The 18,056-nt window shown below is 46.8% G+C and overlaps 1 protein-coding gene across 1 annotated transcript; it reads right to left on the reverse strand.

The window, feature by feature from the left end:
- Positions 1–661: 661 nt before the first annotated feature.
- LOC140724392 (zinc-binding protein A33-like) lies at positions 662–15,409 on the reverse strand. The gene is made up of 6 exons (XM_073038837.1): positions 15,359–15,409; positions 14,200–14,295; positions 13,556–13,789; positions 11,760–11,782; positions 11,554–11,672; positions 662–1,278 (listed from the first exon to the last, which is right to left on the reverse strand). Exons 1-6 carry the CDS (start codon positions 15,395–15,397, stop codon positions 725–727), a joined length of 1,065 nt encoding a protein of 354 aa, XP_072894938.1. The 5' UTR covers positions 15,398–15,409; the 3' UTR covers positions 662–724.
- Positions 15,410–18,056: the final 2,647 nt, after the last annotated feature.

An 18,056-nucleotide genomic window follows, 5' to 3' on the forward strand; every position in this document is an offset into this window, starting at 1 on the left:
TTCTTAACCAGATCGCCAATATCCCTTGAAAACCAAGGCTCCCTATGCCTGTTAACTTTGCCTTTAATCCTGGCAGGAACGTGCAAACTCTGCACTCTCAGATTTCACCTTTGAACTTACTGAAAATCCTCGCCAGAAAAAAAAACTTTTCCCAATCCACTCTTCCTGGATCCTTTTTCATTTCCACAAAATTGGCCCTTCTCCAATTTTACCGGAACATTAAGCTGCCAGTTCTGCCCCTCCTGCCACCAAGACTCACTAGTAGCAGTAATGTCGTAATCCCACGTGTCAACCGACGCCCTAAACTCATCTGCCCTACCTACAATACTCCTTGCATTGAAATAGATGTGCCTGAGATTATTTATATCATGCATAAAGCTTTTTTTCATTTCCGTCTATACATGCAGTCCTCGCATATTCCTTATCCTCCTCCACCTCACTATCTGCTCTAACACTCTGGTTCCCCTCCCTCTGCAAATCTAGATTGAATCCCCCGGAGCAGCACTGGCAAATCTACCCGCAAAGATGTTAGTCCCCGTCCAGTTCAGGGACAAACTGTCCCGTCGGAACAGGCCCCACCTTCCCGGGAACAAAGCCCAATTGTCCAGAAACATGAAGCCCTCCCTCCTGCACCATCTCCTTAGCCACGTATTTAGCTGCACTCTCCGCACATTTATATTTACAGGGACTTTACTCCTGACGCCGGTCCCGGGACCCGACCCGTTTACAGACCCGGAGCGGAACCGGAGCAGATTCTCAGCCACTGGTTTGCATCCCCAGTCCGGAAGAAAGGATAAAGTTTCCCCGTGAATTTATTCCCAGTGAAGGTGTGGAGATGGGACGTGGTCTCCGCGTTGTAAAATGAAACTGTCCCGGACTCGTAAATGAGATAAACTCGCACCCTCCCGGGGATGGGACCGGCAGTGAGACGGGACTCGGGGGAGGGGAGACCACGGTCCACGTCATAATCCCGATGTAACACGTCACCATTCCGCCTGATGATCCAGAATCCGGTCTCCGGAGTCAGACAGACCCGTCCCTTCCTCTCCACTGACTCTGCGGCGACTCCCAGCCACCAGAACCGATGCCCCGTCGCATCCACCTCCCAGTAATGTCTCCCCCATGTGAATCCCTCCGATCCCAGCACACAAGGCCGGTCTGTGAATCTCTTCCGGGTGTCAGGGAGATTCCTCCAGGTCTCGGTCCGTCTCACACTCTTCCGATCATCAGACACCTCGAGATACGGATTCGCCGTTTCCACATCCAGGGTGACAGAGACTGGGGGGAGAAGCAGAGAATTAGAGAGTCCCCGGGGATCGGGGGGAGTCTCGGGCAGCGCGGCCCCGGGGATCGGGGGGAGACTCAGGCAGCGCGGCCCCGGGGATCGGGGGGAGACTCGGGCAGCGCGGCCCCGGGGATCGGGGGGAGACTCGGGCAGCGCGGCACAGGGGATGGGGGAAAGGCCGCTGGATCTCAGGCGCGGTCGTGTGGCCGACACGAACCGTTGACTCGACAAAAGCGGATGCACAACTAATGTCTCCACAAGGGTTTTCCCTGGACCGAGAGCAGAGAGACCCCTGGCCCTTGACTCCTCAGACAGGGGAAACATCCTCCCTCACTCCTGCCTGTTGACCCCTGAAAGAATTTTGTGTTTCCATGAGATCTCCTCTCATTTTTCGAAACTGGGAACAGAGAACATAGAACAGTACAGCACAGAAACAGGCCCGTCAGACAATGTTCACATTCATTTGCGAGTGTGAAGTGGGGCAGTGTGATGGTTTGAGACAGTAAAGGAGGTGATAATGGGAACCAGTAGGGGAGAGATGAATGGCAGATTGAACCGGGAGGGGGAGGGGTGCAAAGCCTGTGGGTGAACTATGTGTGTAGACGTAATGTGAAGCTGGAGGGGGCAAAGATGGGAGATGAGGATGGCTTTGTCCCCTTACCCACGACCCCATTCCCCGGAGCCCCTCATTAGGACAGGGGATGAATTTGCAGGAACCCTTAAGCAACACATTTCTTGATGAAGTGTTTCAATCTGAACCGTCGAGTGTTCACTCTTTTCCATAGAAACTTCCCGGCTTGCTGTTCCCCCAACAATTTGTGTGTGTTACTCTGCTTTAAATATACTCAATTATTTGGCCTCCACAGCTGCCTGTGGCAGATTCACTATCCTGTGGATAAAAGAATTCCTCCTCATCTCTGTCCTAAATGGACATCCCTATAGTCGGAGGCTGTGCTTACTGTTCTCGACCCACCCACATCCTTCCAACATCAACTCTCTGCAGACAGGTGTCAGAGAGATCTGGCGAGACCCTTCATCAGGACCTGTGTAGCTTGGATTACCAACATCTGCAGATTTTCTCCTGTTTGATTTTTAAAGCAGAAGTTAATAAGTAAACTTCTTGATTAGTCAGATTCTCAAAAGTTATGGGGAGAATGCGGGAGATAATAAATCAGCTATTCTGCTAAACTCCAGTGAGTACAGACCCAGAATCAACAAAGACTCCTCATGTGTTAAATCTTTCATTCCCGGAATAATTCTTGTGAACCTCCTGGACCCCCTCCAATGCCAGTACATGTTTTCCAATAGGAGGGACCCAAAACTGCTCACAATACTCCAAGTGTGGTCTGACCAATGCCTTATAAAACCTCAGAATTACATCCTTGCTCTTCTACTCTAATCCTCTCGAAATGAAAGCAAACATTGAGTTTGCCAATCTTACCACTGACACAAACTGCAAGTTAACCTTCAGGGAATCCTGCCCAAGGACACCCATGTCCCTTTGCACCTCTGATTTTTGAATTTCGCCCTGTTTACAGAATTGTCTCTGCTTTTATTCCTTCGACCAAAGTCATATCTGCCTAAGTGTGTACCTGCCAAACTCTACCTGTGCTACAAGATCCTTATTCCGTATACTGCTGCATTCAAATAAGACCATAAGACAAAGTAGCAGAAGCCGGCCATTCGGCCCTTCGAATCTGCTCCGTCATTTTATCATGAGCTGATCCATTCTCCCATTTAGTCCCACTCACCCACCATCTCACCATGACCTTTGATGCCCTGGCTACTCACATACCTATCAATCTCTGCCTTAAATACACCCAATGGCTTGGCTTCCACTGCAGCAAGAAATTCACAGATTCACCAACCTCTGGCTAAAAAAATTACTTCGCATCTCCCTTCTGAATGGGCGCCCTTCAATCCTTAAGTCATGCTCTCTCGTACTAGACTCCCCCACCATGGGAAACAACTTTGCCACATCCACTCTGTCCATGCCTTTTAACATTCGACATGTTTCTGTGAGGTTCCCCCTCATTCATCTAAACTCCACGGAGTACAGTCCAAGAGCGGTCAAATGTTCCTCCTATGTTAACCCTCTAATTTCCGGAATCATTCAGGTGAATCTTCTCTGAACCCTCTCCAATGTCAGAACATCCTTTCTTAAATAAGGAGCCCAAAACTGCACACAGTATTCCAAGTGAGGTTTACCAGTGCCTTATAGAGCCTCAACATCACATCCCTGCTCCTATACTCTATTCCTTCAGAAATGAATGCCAACATTGCATTTGCCTTCTTCACCACCGACTCAACCTGGAGGTTAACCTTAAGGGTATCCTGCACGAGCACTCCCAAGTACAATTGCAACTCAGAATTTTGAATTCTCTCTCCATTTAAATAATAGTCAGCCCGTTTATTTCTTCTACCAACGTGCATGACCATACATTTTTCAACATTGTATTTCATTTGCCACTTCTTTGACCATTCTGCTAATCTATCCATGTCTCTCTGCAGACTCTCTGTATCCTCAGCACTACCATGCCCTCCACTTATCTTTGTATCATAAGCAAACTTAGCCACAAAGCCATCTATTCCATAATCCAAATCGTTGATATACAACGTAAAAAGAAGTGGCCCCAACACGGATCCCTGTGAAACACCACTGGTAACTGGCAGACAACCAGAATGTGATCCTTTATTCCCACTCTCTGGTTCCTGCCAATCAGCCAACGCTCTATCCACATATGTAAATTTCCCGTAATTCCATGGGCTGTTATCTTGTTTAGCAGCCTCATGTCCGGCACCTTGTCAAAGGCCTTCTGAAAATCCAAATACACAACATCCACTACATCTCCCTTGTCTAGCCTACTTGTGATCTCCTCAAAAAATTTCAATGGGTTTGTCAGGCAGGATTTTCCTTTCAGGAAACCATGCTGAGTTTGGCCTATCTTGTCATATGCCTCCAGGTACTCCGTAACCTCATCCATGACAATTGACTCCAGAAACTTCCCAACCATTTCTCAAGCTAACAGGTCTATAATTCACTTTTTGCTTCCTTGCCCCTTTCTTAAATACCAGAGAGGCATTTGCAATCTTCCACTCCTCCCGAACCATTCAAGAATCTATTGACTTTTGAACGATCATTGCTAATGCCTCCGCGATCTCCACAGCTACTTCCTTCAAAACACAAGGGTGCATTCCATCTGGTCCTGGAGATTTATCTACCCTTAGACTATTCAGCTTCCTGAGTACTTTCTCTGTCGTAATTGTGACTGCGCACACTTCTCTTCCCTGACACCCTTGTGTTTCTGGTATACTGCTGATAACTTCCTCAGTGAGGACTGATGCAAATACTCATTCAGTTCCTCAGCCATCTCCTTATCTCCCATTACAATTTCTCTAGCATCATTTTCTATCTGTCCTATATCCACTCTCACCCGTTTTTTATTCTTTATATACTTGAAAAAGCTTTTAGTATCTTCTTTGATATTATTTGCTAGCTTCCTTTTATGGTTCAAATTTTCCCTCTTAATGGCCTTCTTAGGTTCCTTTTGTAAGCTTTTAAAAACTTCCCAATCCTCTGTCTTCCCACTAATTTTTGTTTCCTTGAACGCCCTCTCCTTTGCTTTTACTTTGGCTTTCACTTCTCTTGTCAGCAACAGTCGCATCGTTTTTCCATTCGAAAATTTATTCTTTTTTCGAATATATCTGTCTCGCACCTTCCTCACTTCTCGCATAAACTCCAGCCACTGCTGCTCTGCCATTCTTCCGCTAGTGTCCCTTTCCAGTCAAATTTGGCCAGTTCCTCTCTCGTGCCACTGTAATTTCCTTTACTCCACTGAAATACTGACACATCGGATTTTGGCTTCTCTTTCTCAAATTTCACAGTGAATTCAATCATGTTACGATCAATGCCTCCTAACGGTTCCTTCATCTCAATCTCTCTAATCACCTCTGGTTCATTACACAATATTCAATCCAGTACCTCTGATCCCCTAGTGGGCTCAACAACAAGCTGTTCTGAAAAGCCATCTCGTAGACATTCTACAAATTCTGTCTCTTGAGATCCAGTGTCGCCCTGATTTTCCCAATCCACTTGCATGTTAAAATCCCCCACAATTATCATAACACTGCCCTTCTGGCAAGCCTTTTCTATTTCCTGTTGTAATTTGTAGTCCACCTCACAGCAGCTGTTAGGAGGCCTGTATATAACTGCCATCAGGGTCCTTTTACCCCTGCGATTTCTTAGCTCAACCCATAAAGATTCTACACCTTCCAATCCGATGTCACCTCTTTCTAATTATTTAATATCATTTCTTACCAATAAAGCCACACCACCCCCTCTGCCTACCTGCCTATCCTTTCGATACACCGTGTATCCTTGGACGTTCATCTCTCAGAGACATGCATCCTTTAGCCACGTCTCAGTGATGGCCACAAAATTATACCTGCCAATCTGTAGCTGTACGACAAGATCATCCACCTTATTCCTTATGCTGTGTGTATTTAAGTATAACACCTTCAGTCCAGTATTTGGTACTTTTTGTTTTGATTGCACTGCAACTCATCCCAGTGGCTGCAAATTTGCCCAATCACCTGTCTGTCATTCCTGACATCTTTACTGCTCACTATCATAGATTTATTTCTGTTTTCCCCCTCCTCCGCTCTATCATTTCAGTTTCCCATCCCCCTGCCAAATTAGTTTAAACCCTCCCTAACAGCTCTATTAAATATTCCCGCTATGATATTGATCCCCTTCGTGTTCAGGTGTAACCCGTACTCTGGCACCTGGAAGGCAACACACCATGCGGGTGTCTCTACCAGGCTCACAGAATCTCCTGTCTGTTCCCCTGACTATGGAATCCCCTATGACTACCGCATTCCTCTTCTCCCTCCTTCCCTCCTGCACAACAGCGCCAGGCTCAGTGCCAGAGACCCGGTCACCGTGGCCGTCCCCTTTCAGGTCACCTCCCTCAACAGCATCCGAAACGATATACTTGTTGTTGAGGGGGGCAGCCACAGGGGTGCTTTCCACAATCCGGGCATTTCCCTTCCCTCTCCTGACAGTCACCCAGTTTTCTGACCCCTGTAGCCTAGGGATGACTACCTCCCTGTAGCTCCTGTCTATCACCTCTTCATTTTCTCTAATAAGCAGTAGGTCATCAAGCTGCAGCTCCAGATCCCTAACACGGTCTCCGAGGAGCTGAATCTCGGTTCACCTGGTGCAGATGTGGCTATCAGGGAGGCTGGAGGTCTCCCAGGATTCCCACATCTGACACCCTGAACAAAGCACTAACCCTGCAGACATGCTACCTAATTCTACAGGAATGAAACAAAGAAAGATAGGTCTACTCACCCACTTACTTCACCAAAGACACAAACTTTTTAAACCATTAGCTAATGTGCCCTGCTGTTCCCCCGTCCGTCCGGGCCGATTTGCCAAGGGGAAATAAAGAGCCGGTTCCTCGCTCTCACCTCTTCCCGTTACCGCCTAAGCCCGTTGAGCCAAAGCCCTACACTCTGCTGTCATCCACTCCGCTGCCCGCTGTATAGGGTGGTCATCTTTTTAAACTCTCTGCCCTGTCCTGTGCAGTCTCGCTGTTCTTGTACATGAAGTTTTTTAAAAAACAACTGCCTTCCTTCAGAATTTAGCTCCCACACCGCCCTTCTTGTCCCAATCTAAAAAACACCTTCAGTCGTGTATTCATCAGCCTATTTCACACTGTCCTCATGAAATTCAGCAAGGCCTTTGATGTCGATGATAGACCACACTTGGAGCATTGTCTGCATTTCCGGTTCCCGAATATGGGGAGGATGTCATTACACTGGACAGGAGGCTTCAGGAGGATGTTACCAGGACTGGGGGCTTGGGTTAAAAACAGAGAGTGTATAAGCTTGGGCTATTCAGCTGTAGTGTAGGATGTTCAGGTATGACCCCTTATCGAGGTAAATAATTCATAAGGAGCTTAAATAAAGTTTCTTTTTCCAAGAAATGGGAGTACAGAGCCAGAGGCCTCAGATTGAAAGTGAGACGGGAAATTTTTCTGAGTGGTCTATCAGGTAACATTCTTATAGAGACGGAGGTTGTTAAATGGAATTTGCCCTCAGACGCTGTAGAAACAGGTAAAAATAAAATATTTTAAAATAAATTTGGGCAGGTACACAGATGGGAAATGGTTAGAGGAATGGGGGGGGGGGGCAAACACACATACAAATTGGCCATGCTCAAGAAGACATCTTAGTCTTGCAGATTGATGAAGTGGGCCGTGAGTTCAACATCCGTCAAACCCTCCCAGATCATCCTCCTGAGGAATCTCACCCCGGAGTCTGTCTGTGAAGTGTTGATGTGACGTCACGTCAGAGGGCAGCTCAGTGCCACAGAACAGACAGACTGGGTGAGGACGGCAGATTTCAATCCTAAATGGGAATTTGTGCCTGTTTCTCTGGCCATGTGTCACACTCTGATAGTATATCTGTGTGTGTGTGTGTGTGTGTGTGTGTGTGTGTGTGTGTGTGTGTGTGTGTGTGTGTGTGTGTGTGTGTGTGTGTGTGTGTGTGTGTGTGTGTGTGTGTGTGTGTGTGTGTGTGTGTGTGTGTGTGTTGATTGTGATAAGTATCCGTGTGGTGTGTATATACATTGAAGGAGAGTGTGCACATTGAAGAATTTGTATGTTACAGTGTGTCATCACATGTCTGGTGTGTGTTGACAATGTGTCACACGTGATTGAGTTGTTTAAATGAATGAATGACTATCTCTGAAGAGATTGGTTTCCAGGTTACTGAGGGAAATAACAACGTACATTGCTGAGGCTCTGACTACAATCTGCCAGTCCTTCCTGTGTATGTATGTGAGGGAGCTTTGCCAGGCCGGTTATGCTGTGTGTGCTTCTCCCGAGATGAAATCTTGACCCATGTCAATGCTTGTTGGTGTGTCCGAGCTCATTCTCACAATGCTTCAATGTCGTGGTCTGATCACCATAAGACACAGGAGCAGAATTAGGCCATTTGCCCATCGACTCTGCTCCGCCATTCAATCATGGCTGATCCAGACTCGATGGACTGAATGGCCTACTTCTGCTCCTATGTCTTATGGTCTACTCCATCAGCTAAATCTTGATATACAGCATAAAATGAAGGTGCCCTAACACTGACCCCTGTAGAACACGAGTCACTGGCACACAACCAGAATAGGATCTCTTTACTCTCATTCGCTGTTTCCTACCAATCAGCCAATGTTCTAACCATGCCTGTAACTTTTCTGTAATACCATGGCCTCTTAACCTGGTTACCACCTTCATGTGTGGCACCTTGTCAAAGGCCTTCCGAGATTCCAAATATACAACTTCCACTACATCCCCTTTATCTATCCTACTTGTAATCTCCTCGAAGAATCCCAACAGGTTTGTCAGGCAGGATATTCCCTTAACAAAGCCATGCTGACTTGTCCTATCTTGTCCAGTGTCACGAATTATTCCATAACCTCAAACTTAACAACTGACTACAATTTCTTCCCAACCACAGAGGTGAGGCTAACTGGTCTATAATTTCCTTTCTGCTGCCTTCCTCCTTACTTAAAGAGTTAAGTGACATTTGCCATTTTCCAGTCCTCTGGCACCATGCCAGGTCCAATGATTTTTGAAAGATCATTTGAAATGCCTCCACAATGTCTACCACAACCTCTTTCAGAACACTAGGGTGCAGTTCATCTGGTCCGAGTGACTTATGTACCTTTAGGTCTTTCAGCTTTTTGAGCACCTTCTCCCTTGTAACAGTAACTGCACTCACTTCTCTTCCCTCGGACCCTTCAACACCGGGCACAGTGCTAGTGTCTTCCACGGTGAAGACTGGTGCAAAATATTCGGTTTATCTGCCATCTCTTTATCCTGCGTTATTATATATCCGGCCTCATTTTCTAGCGGTTCTATATCCACTCTCATCTCTGTTTAATTTTTTTACAATACTTGAAAAACAATTTGATATTGTTTGCTAACTTGTTTTACAAAGACAGGTGTGTAAAAAGGGCCTGAAGGATCATTCGAGACCCTTGCACATTTAGATGGAGATGTAACGTAAAAATTTTTAATCCTCATGCATATGAAGGATGTAAGTGATAAAGTCAATTCAATTCAAATCAATTTCTTGTTTATTTTTTCCCATCCAATCATCCTTTTAGTTCCTCTACGTAGATATTTAAAAGCTTCCCAATCCTCTCTCTTCCTACAAATTTTTGTTTAGTTGTATGCCCTCTCTTTTGCCTTTACATTAACTTGTCAGCCATGCTTGTACTATTTCGCCATTTGAGTATTTATTTATTTTTCGAGTACATCTATCCTCATTTTCCCAGAAACTGACACCATTTCTACTCTGCTCTCATCCCTGCCAGCACCTCCTTCCAATTTGCTTTGGCCAACTCCTCTCTCAGACCACTGTAATTTCTTTCACTTCTCTGAAATACCACAATGTCAGACAAAACTGTCTCCTGATCAGATTTCAAGTTGAAGTCAGTCATGTTGTGATCACTGCCTCCTAAGGTTTCTTTTAACTACTCACCTCTGGTTCAATACAAAACACCCAATCCAGTAGAGCTGTTCCCCGAGTAGGCTCAATGACAAACTGCTCTAGAAAGCCATCACACTGCATTCAACAAACTCATTCTATTGAGATCCTTTACCAACCTGATTTTACCAATTGACCTGCATGTTGAAATCTCCCATGATTATCATAACATTGTCCTTTTCATCAGCCTTTTCTATTTCCAGCTGTAATCTGTGGGCCTCCCTCACTGTTGGGAGGCCTGTATACGACTGGTGTCAGTGTCATTTTCACTTTTGCAGTTCCTGACCTCAACCCACAAGATTCAACATCTTCCAATCCTATGTCCCATTCTTGCTACTGATTTACCAACAGAGCCATATCACCCCATCGGCCTTCCTTCCTTCCTCTGATACATTGTGTAACCTTGAACATTCAGCTCCCAACTACAACCATCCTTCAGCCATATTTCCGTGATGGCCACAACATCATACCTGACAATCGGTAATAGTGCAACAAGATCATCCACCTTATTTCTCATACTCCATGCATTTGTGTATGATGCAACACTTTGTGTACTGTATCTGCTACTTTTTTAATTCTGTATCCCTAATGCACTGATACTCACCTTGCTGGCTGCAATTTTGTCCTCGCATCTGTCCGCCTATCTGACAGACTGACTTGGCATTTTTACCATCTGTTCTATCCCTTCACTCCACTTCCAACCACACCCCCCCCCCCCCCCCGCCCCACCAAATTTGTTTAAAACCTCCCCGACAGCTCTATCAAACCTCTCTGTGAGAATATTGTTCTTCCTCGGGTCGAGGTGCGACCCATCCCTTTTGAGCAGGTCATTCCTCCACCAGAACAAATCCCAATGATCAAAGAACCTGAATCCCTGTCCCCAGCACCATCTTCTCAGCCATGTTTATCTGTCAAATTATCCTGTTTCTACCCTCACCAGCACGTGGTACAGGCAGCAATCCAGAAATTACAACCCTGGGGGGTGCTGCTTCTGAGCTTTCTACCAAGCTCTCCAAATTCTATTTTCAGGGCCTATTTGCTTTTACTTCCAATGTCATTGTCACGAATTTACCAAGATATCTGGCTCTTTTCCTTCCCTCTCTAAAATCTCTGGGGACACGATTCGAGGCATCCCTGAACCTGGCACCCAGAAGGCAACATAACATTCGGGTGTCCTGTTCACATCAATAGATTCTCCCGCCTGTTCCCCTGATGATTCAGTCCCTGATCACGACCACTCCCCTCTTCTGCCTCTAACAATAGTGAGAGATGCTGATCCGGAAGGGGGAAGACCTGTGTCAGTCAGAGTCCACACTCACAGGGCACACAAAGGACTTGTGTATTTTCCTGACAATCCCTGTCACCACACTGACACATGCTTTTATTCCCTACAATATTATCATCAGTATTAAATTCCCAGCTCCTCTGGTAGATCCAAACTCATGTCCTGGTGTGTTAGTGCATTTGCCTGGGATCAGGACACAGTGGTTTATCTGACAGTCCCGTGTATTGGTTGTATTGTGACCCTGTGCTGGTGTGTTCAGGGGTCTGACATCTCCAGTTGACCATGTGACAGTGATGCCTCCCAGTCGGTGGGGCTGATGTGGAATAAACTTCAGTTCCCCTTCAGCCCAGTATTACAGCCAATCTTTGCCTCAAATTGAAACTAAATTGAGCTGCATAAACAAGGAAAAATGAATCTTTGTACGTTTTACCTCGATTAATAGCATCAAGCGTTTCTCTCAGCACTGTGTTCAACAAATAGAGGTGATCGAATTTTTCAACCGGTAGGGTCTCATCTGTCACTGACAATTCCTGGATATTGTCATTAATCCTGTAAGTATTAAACTGCTGGTTATAAATTGCTATTCTGAACTATTTTACAAATCCATTCAGGATTTCAGTAAAGAGCCTGTCCTACCTCCTGTTCTGACGAGTTTCCTCCTGAAATAAATAAAACACAAATCTGATTAGACTTGCACTTACTGTCCACATCCTGAATTTCATCCAAATCATTACAAGGTGTTGAAAATTCCCACTCCCGCAATCACTCACACACACGGACAATACAGAACCATGGGGTAAATGACAGGGAAAGTTTTTGAATGTCAGACCATTACTGAGAGGATGAAACTTACAGGGAAGACAGGACAGGCTGTGCATTTTCATCTGGATATGAAGCCAGTGTGATAGGATGGAGGAATTTAAGATCAGTGATGTATGTGTTTGTGTGCGGGTGGAGGAAGTACCTCTATTTATGGGGAGATGTAATTCCAGATGGATTTTAACAAATTCAACTAGAAATTTAGTGAAGATGATGTGGAACTCGCTGCCACAGGAGTAGTTGAAATGGAACAGCAGAGATTGAATGTAATGGAGAGGCTGGATAAACACGTGAGGGACCAGGGAGTTCAGGGCACTGTTGCTGGCTGTGGTGAGGAGGTGGCAGGAGGATTGTGAAACAGGGAAATTGAGAGGAGAAAATGGGCCGATTGGCCTGGTTATGTTTTTAACGAATGAACGTTCATTTGAATGTTATCTGTAAAAGTAAAGAGACAATAATAGTTTCCCTAATCTGATGGAAGCCGGATACAGAAGATAAGTCTGATGTGTGGGTCAAATTCTTTGTTCTCACTGATTGACAGAGAGACCCTCACACCCACCGCACCAGACACACTCACAGCCTGTGACTGGAACTGGGAGTTAATGAGAGTTTCAGAGGATACTAAACGTAGAATTCAGGACACAGTCAGCAGCTCTGTGTTATGGTCAGAGTAAATAATTTCAGAGAAAAGTTGTGGAAGTCCAGTTTTGGGACAATAGATAATAGGTGCAGGAGTAGACCATTCGGCCCTTCTAGCCAGCAGCGCCTTTCACAGTGATCATGACTGATCATACAAAATCAGTACCCCGTACATGCCCTCTCCCCATATCCCTTGACCCCGCGATCTATAAGAGCTCTATCTAACTCTCTCTTGAAAGCATCCAGAGACTTGGCCTCCACTGCCTTCTGGGGCAGAGCATTCCACATATCCACCACTCTCTGGATGAAAAAGTTTTTCCGCATCACTGTTCTAAATGGCCTACCCCTTATTCTTAATCTGTGGCCTCTAGTTCTGGACTCACCCATCAGCGGGAACATGCTTCCTGCCGCCAGCGTGTCCAATCCCTTAATAATCTTATTATTATGAGACAATAACAACCATGAATAGTTACATCAATTGTCTGATGAGAAACAGTTTACTGTCATTTGTAAATGCTGTGTGTAGGAGCAACATATCTGTTTTCTGTCTGCATTGTATTCTGTGTTACGTGTTTATTATGGTAACTCGTCACGTGAGTGGGGACGTGGTAAAAACGAAGGGAAAAAGTTACGTATCTGTACTTTGTTCTGGGCAGTTTTGATCTGGGGACGGGCGGATATCATTCTGTTCTTGACAGCTGTGTTGCAGCTTACTTTACAATGAATTACCCTGAAGTTTCATCGCTCCAAGATTGTATTTTGCTAATGAAGGACTGAAAGCGTATCTTGGACATTTTGAAATGTCATTATTGGAGTGATGGGAGGGCGCATCATGCAGGTATAACAACTTGTGTGAGGTCACCAGCAGCGGCAATTGATTTGTTAGAATTGGCCTCTATGCTGTGTTTATTTCAAATATACCACTGTTCATTTAGTGCCCTTTGACAGAAACAAATTGAAATATAATCCCTCACCTTGAGAAATATCACACTGTCTTTTTGATCTATCTGTTCTTTTAACTTAGTGATTTCCTCCTGAATAATCCTTATATTCTCTTGAAAAGCGAGAAGATTTTTCTCCAGTGGGTTGAGAATCCTCTTCTCTTCTTCCCTGAGATCCCTGAGTAAGCTCTGCTCTTTCTCAGTGATAATCTGGCGCAGTTCAGCAAACTGGGATGTGATGTGGGACTGAAGGCTGTGTGACTGTTCCTGTCGAATGAAAGGTGAAGATTAATATACTGCATTGCTGTGCTCTGTTTCATTTTGTCGTTAAGTTCGGTCTGTTAGAGTCCATGCTACTTCTGAGAGCATTCCCGCCAACACCATTCCCTCACGTTTTCCTGAAACCTATTCTCACTTATTGACCCATAAACTCCCATCTGATTCACGCACACCCTCCCCACCTTTTCACGGTTAACGGTAATTAGCCATTCATCCGGCATGTCCTTGATATGTGTCGGAATCTCTCGTGGTCACAGGGGGAGCATGCAAACTCCACACAGACAGCAGCAGAGGTCAGGATCGAACCTAGGTCACTGGAGCTGCGATACTCGGCTATTCTGCATTAAATGGAGCAAAATTCGACAGTAATATCTGAAATTCCGCTCAGGAAGCCTCACCTGAACTCCGGAAATCTTCTCTTTCAGTTGTTGCTCCTTTTCCTGGAAGTCTGATTTCTTTTTTGTGAGAGAGTCTAAGGAAGATTTTAGCTGATCCTGGAAGTCAGAGAGTGAAGGAAATAGAAACAAAGATGCATCAAAAGAAACAGGTGATCAAACCCGATTATCACACAAAATGCCGGAGGAACTCAGTGAGTCAGGCAGCATCTATTCAGGGGAAATAAATAGTCGGTGTTTCGGGATGAGACCCTTCATTAGGACTGGGAAGGAATGGGACAGAAGCCAGAATAAAAAGGTTGGGGACGAGAACCAGCTGACAGGTGACGGGTGAGACAACGTGAGGGGGAACGTCGGGGAGGGTGATGACGTGAGGAGCTGAGAGGGGACAGGTGGAAGAGGTAATGAGCTGGAGAAGAAGGAATCTAATTCGAGAGGACAGTCGACCATGGAAGAAACGGGAGGAACTGGGCTGTTTGCGGCCCTGAATGGTGACAAGGGAGGAGATTAGGAGTCAGGTGTAGCACTTGTCCCGCTTGCAGGTGTCGGTGCCAGGAGGGAGATCAGTGGGGAGGAGCGAGTGGATCAGGGCGATACAGTACGGGGAGCGCGATCCGTATAGAGAGCGGAGACTTGCGGGGTGAGGAGGTGGGCTGTGGGACGGAGAGATGCTAGAATCCCGTTGGAGAAGGTGGAAGTTGCAGATAATCATGTGTTAGTTATAGAGGCTCGTGTGATGATATGTTGGACAAAAGAAATGTGTTAAGTATTTAATTAACGTTAGTTTTATCTTGTAGAGATTAACAGCTTCTTTAATCGGCTTGAAGCGGTGCTCTCTGTGTTCCTCCGCCACTGCACAGATCACACAGATCAGTGTCTTGTCCGTTTCACAAAACAGCTTCAGTTCTTCCTCATGTTCCTCGCAGTGACGTTTACTTTCCTTCCCCTTCGGATTCAGATTTATATTTTGAGCTTCTTCAGCCAGATTTGCTAAGGCCCGATTCACCCTGAGGGTGCGGTCAGCAAATACCTCTCTGCATTCCGGGCAGGAGTTTCTCTCCTCCCTTTCCCAACACCGTGTGATACAAGAGCGACAGAAGTTGTGTCCGCACTCCAGTATAACCGGATCGGTGAAGAAATCCAGGCAGACGGGACAAATTACCTCATCGCTCAAACTCTCGGCCGGTCCTTTCGAAGCCATGTTAAATCCCAGCACTTCCTGATTCAGAATGCTTTCACTTTCCGGGAGCTGCTGATCCCCTGCAGTACCGCGATTGTCCACTACGCGCGCTGCAGACTCGGGGAATCAAACAACACACACACAATGCTGGTGGAACACAGCAGGCCAGGCAGGGAGAAGCACTGTCGATGTTTCGGGCCGAGCTCCTTCATCAGGACAGCTGGTGTGGTATACTGCGTCCGGTGCTCCCGTTGTGGCCTTTTATATATTGGTGAGACCCGACGCAGACTGGGAGACCGTTTCGCTGAACACCTACGCTCTGTCCGCCAGAGAAAGCAGGATCTCCCAGTGGCCACACATTTTAATTCCACGTCCCATTCCCATTCTGATATGTCTATCCATGGACTCCTCTACCGTCAAGATGAAGCTGTCAGGTTGGAGGAACAACACCTGGGTAGCCTCCAACCTGATGGCATGAACATTGACTTCTCTCACTTCCGTTAATGCCCCTCCTCCCCTTCTTACCCCATCCCTGACATATTTAGTTGTTTGTTTTTTTATCTCTCTCTCTCTCCCCATCACTGCCTGTTCTCCATCTCCCTCTGGTGATCCCCTCCCCCTTTCTTTCTCCCTGGGCCACCTGTCCCATGATCCTTTCCCTTCTCCAGCTCTGTATCCCTTTTGCCAATCACCTTTCCAGCTCCGGTCTTCTCCTATCATTTCACATTTTCCCCTCCCCCTCCTACTTTCAAACCTCTTACTATCTCTCCTTTCAGTTAGTCCTGACGAAGGGTCTCGGCCCGAAACATCGACAGCGCTTCTCCCTATAGATGCTGCCTGGCCTGCTGTGTTCCACCAGCATTTTGTGTGTGTTGTTTGAATTTCCAGCATCAGCAGATTTCCTCGTGTTTGCTCAGAGAATCAACATGGTTTTGCTGGATGTGTTCAGTGGAAATTCTGACCATTTCTATGTTTAGTGTGGGATCAACAACACATTAAACAGACAACAGATAAGAAAACGCGGCCATGGACTGTCTAAGCCCGGCTACGAGCGGAGGAGGGTCGGCCGTATGGCCAGCAACCCCATCTCGTAAAAACCCAGTGCGACAAAAACGTCAGCTGAATCTCCAAAGGCCTCATCCCTGCGGTCGGAAGGACCTTCCCCTGGAAGACGATTGAAGTCCTGCGCTGAAAGGAGAAGCCATGTCCCCCCCGGGGTGGTTCACTACTACAATAACTGTGAGGCTTCTTCAGCCAACCCGGCCACTCCCTGTCCAGTGTAGAGGATCCCTGTAGTTCCAATGGTGTCCCTGTAGTCTGGAATGTGTCAGTCGGCAGCATTCCTGTACGAGAGAGATTCCCAAACATTTTTATGCACAGGACCAATACCAGTAACCGTGGTACCCAGGTTGGGATCCCCTGCTCTCCGGACATCTCGATGTGATGGCAGGCCAACAAGTTTCGAGCGTCTTTCCCCGAGTTGATGATCTTCCAGCAGCACTCGCTGTCCGTTTTCCTGCGCGACCTGGGAACAGCCCGAGGATCAGTGAGCCTTCTGTCACGCAGCTGCTGTGGCACAGGCCCTTGCATCTTTCTCCACAGATCTTCGCCAGCCCACAGTCTGCAAAGAGGTGAGTGACCGTCTCGTCTCCACTGCAGTAATCTCGGGGCAGCGCGCTGTGGGAGTGATCTCCGGGCATGCGGCAAGGATCAGACTGGGAGGGGCCCTCTCGTCTCCACTGCAGTAATCTCGGGGCAGCACGCTGTGGGAGTGATCTCCGGGCATGCAGCAAGGATCAGACTGGGAGGGGCCCTCTCGTCTCCACTGCAGTAATCTCGGGGCAGCGCGCTGTGTGAGTGATCTCCGGGCATGCAGCAAGGATCAGACCGGGAGGGACCCTCTCGCCGCCAGACAGGTGAGGTCTTGGTGCCTGTTGGTGAGATCTGGTGATGAGGCATTCTGCCGGATGGTCTGGACTGTCTGCTCAGGGAACCACTCCACTGTGTCCATCCAGTCCTTCTCTTGCAGTAACTGCAGGACATTCCGTGCTGACCACTGTCTGGTGTTCTTGTGGTCAAAGCTGCTGGTCTGAAAGAACTGTCACCAATTTCATGAACACAAGGTTCACATGGAGAAGCTTCCTGACTGAGACAGACACAGTCTCACAGGGTATTTACAGGGTAGGGGCAGGAATGATGTTTCTCCTGGCTGGGCAGTGGAACCGGGGATCACAGACTCAAAATCCGAGGTCACCTCAGCAGGACTGAGATGAGGAGAAATTTCCCCACCCACAGTGCAGTGAATATTTGGAGTTTTCTCCACAGATTTTCTAAATTAAACGGACATATTTAGGGGCTCGGCGATGTTGGGAACGTTGCAGGATAGTGGTGCTGAGGGCAAAGATCAGCCATGTTCTGAGTGAGGGACAGAACAGCGCAACGGGCCGAATGGCAACGTCTGTTCCTGTTTCTTATTTTCTAAATCACGAGGTTACCTTTGCGCCTTGTTCTCCCTTGGCCTTCAGCCTGTCGGATTGCACAGGGGAGCGGTGAGAGCTCCGGAGATCCATGGGCAGCCGTTGCGGTTATTTTATGTTCTTGTTCTTTATCATTATTTTTGTATTTGCATTTGCACAGATCAGCACTCTGGCTGATCTTTCACTGCCTGCTTCTGTTGTGG

The sequence above is a fragment of the Hemitrygon akajei genome, unplaced genomic scaffold (assembly GCF_048418815.1).
Source record: "Hemitrygon akajei unplaced genomic scaffold, sHemAka1.3 Scf000202, whole genome shotgun sequence".
Lineage (NCBI taxonomy): Eukaryota > Metazoa > Chordata > Chondrichthyes > Myliobatiformes > Dasyatidae > Hemitrygon > Hemitrygon akajei.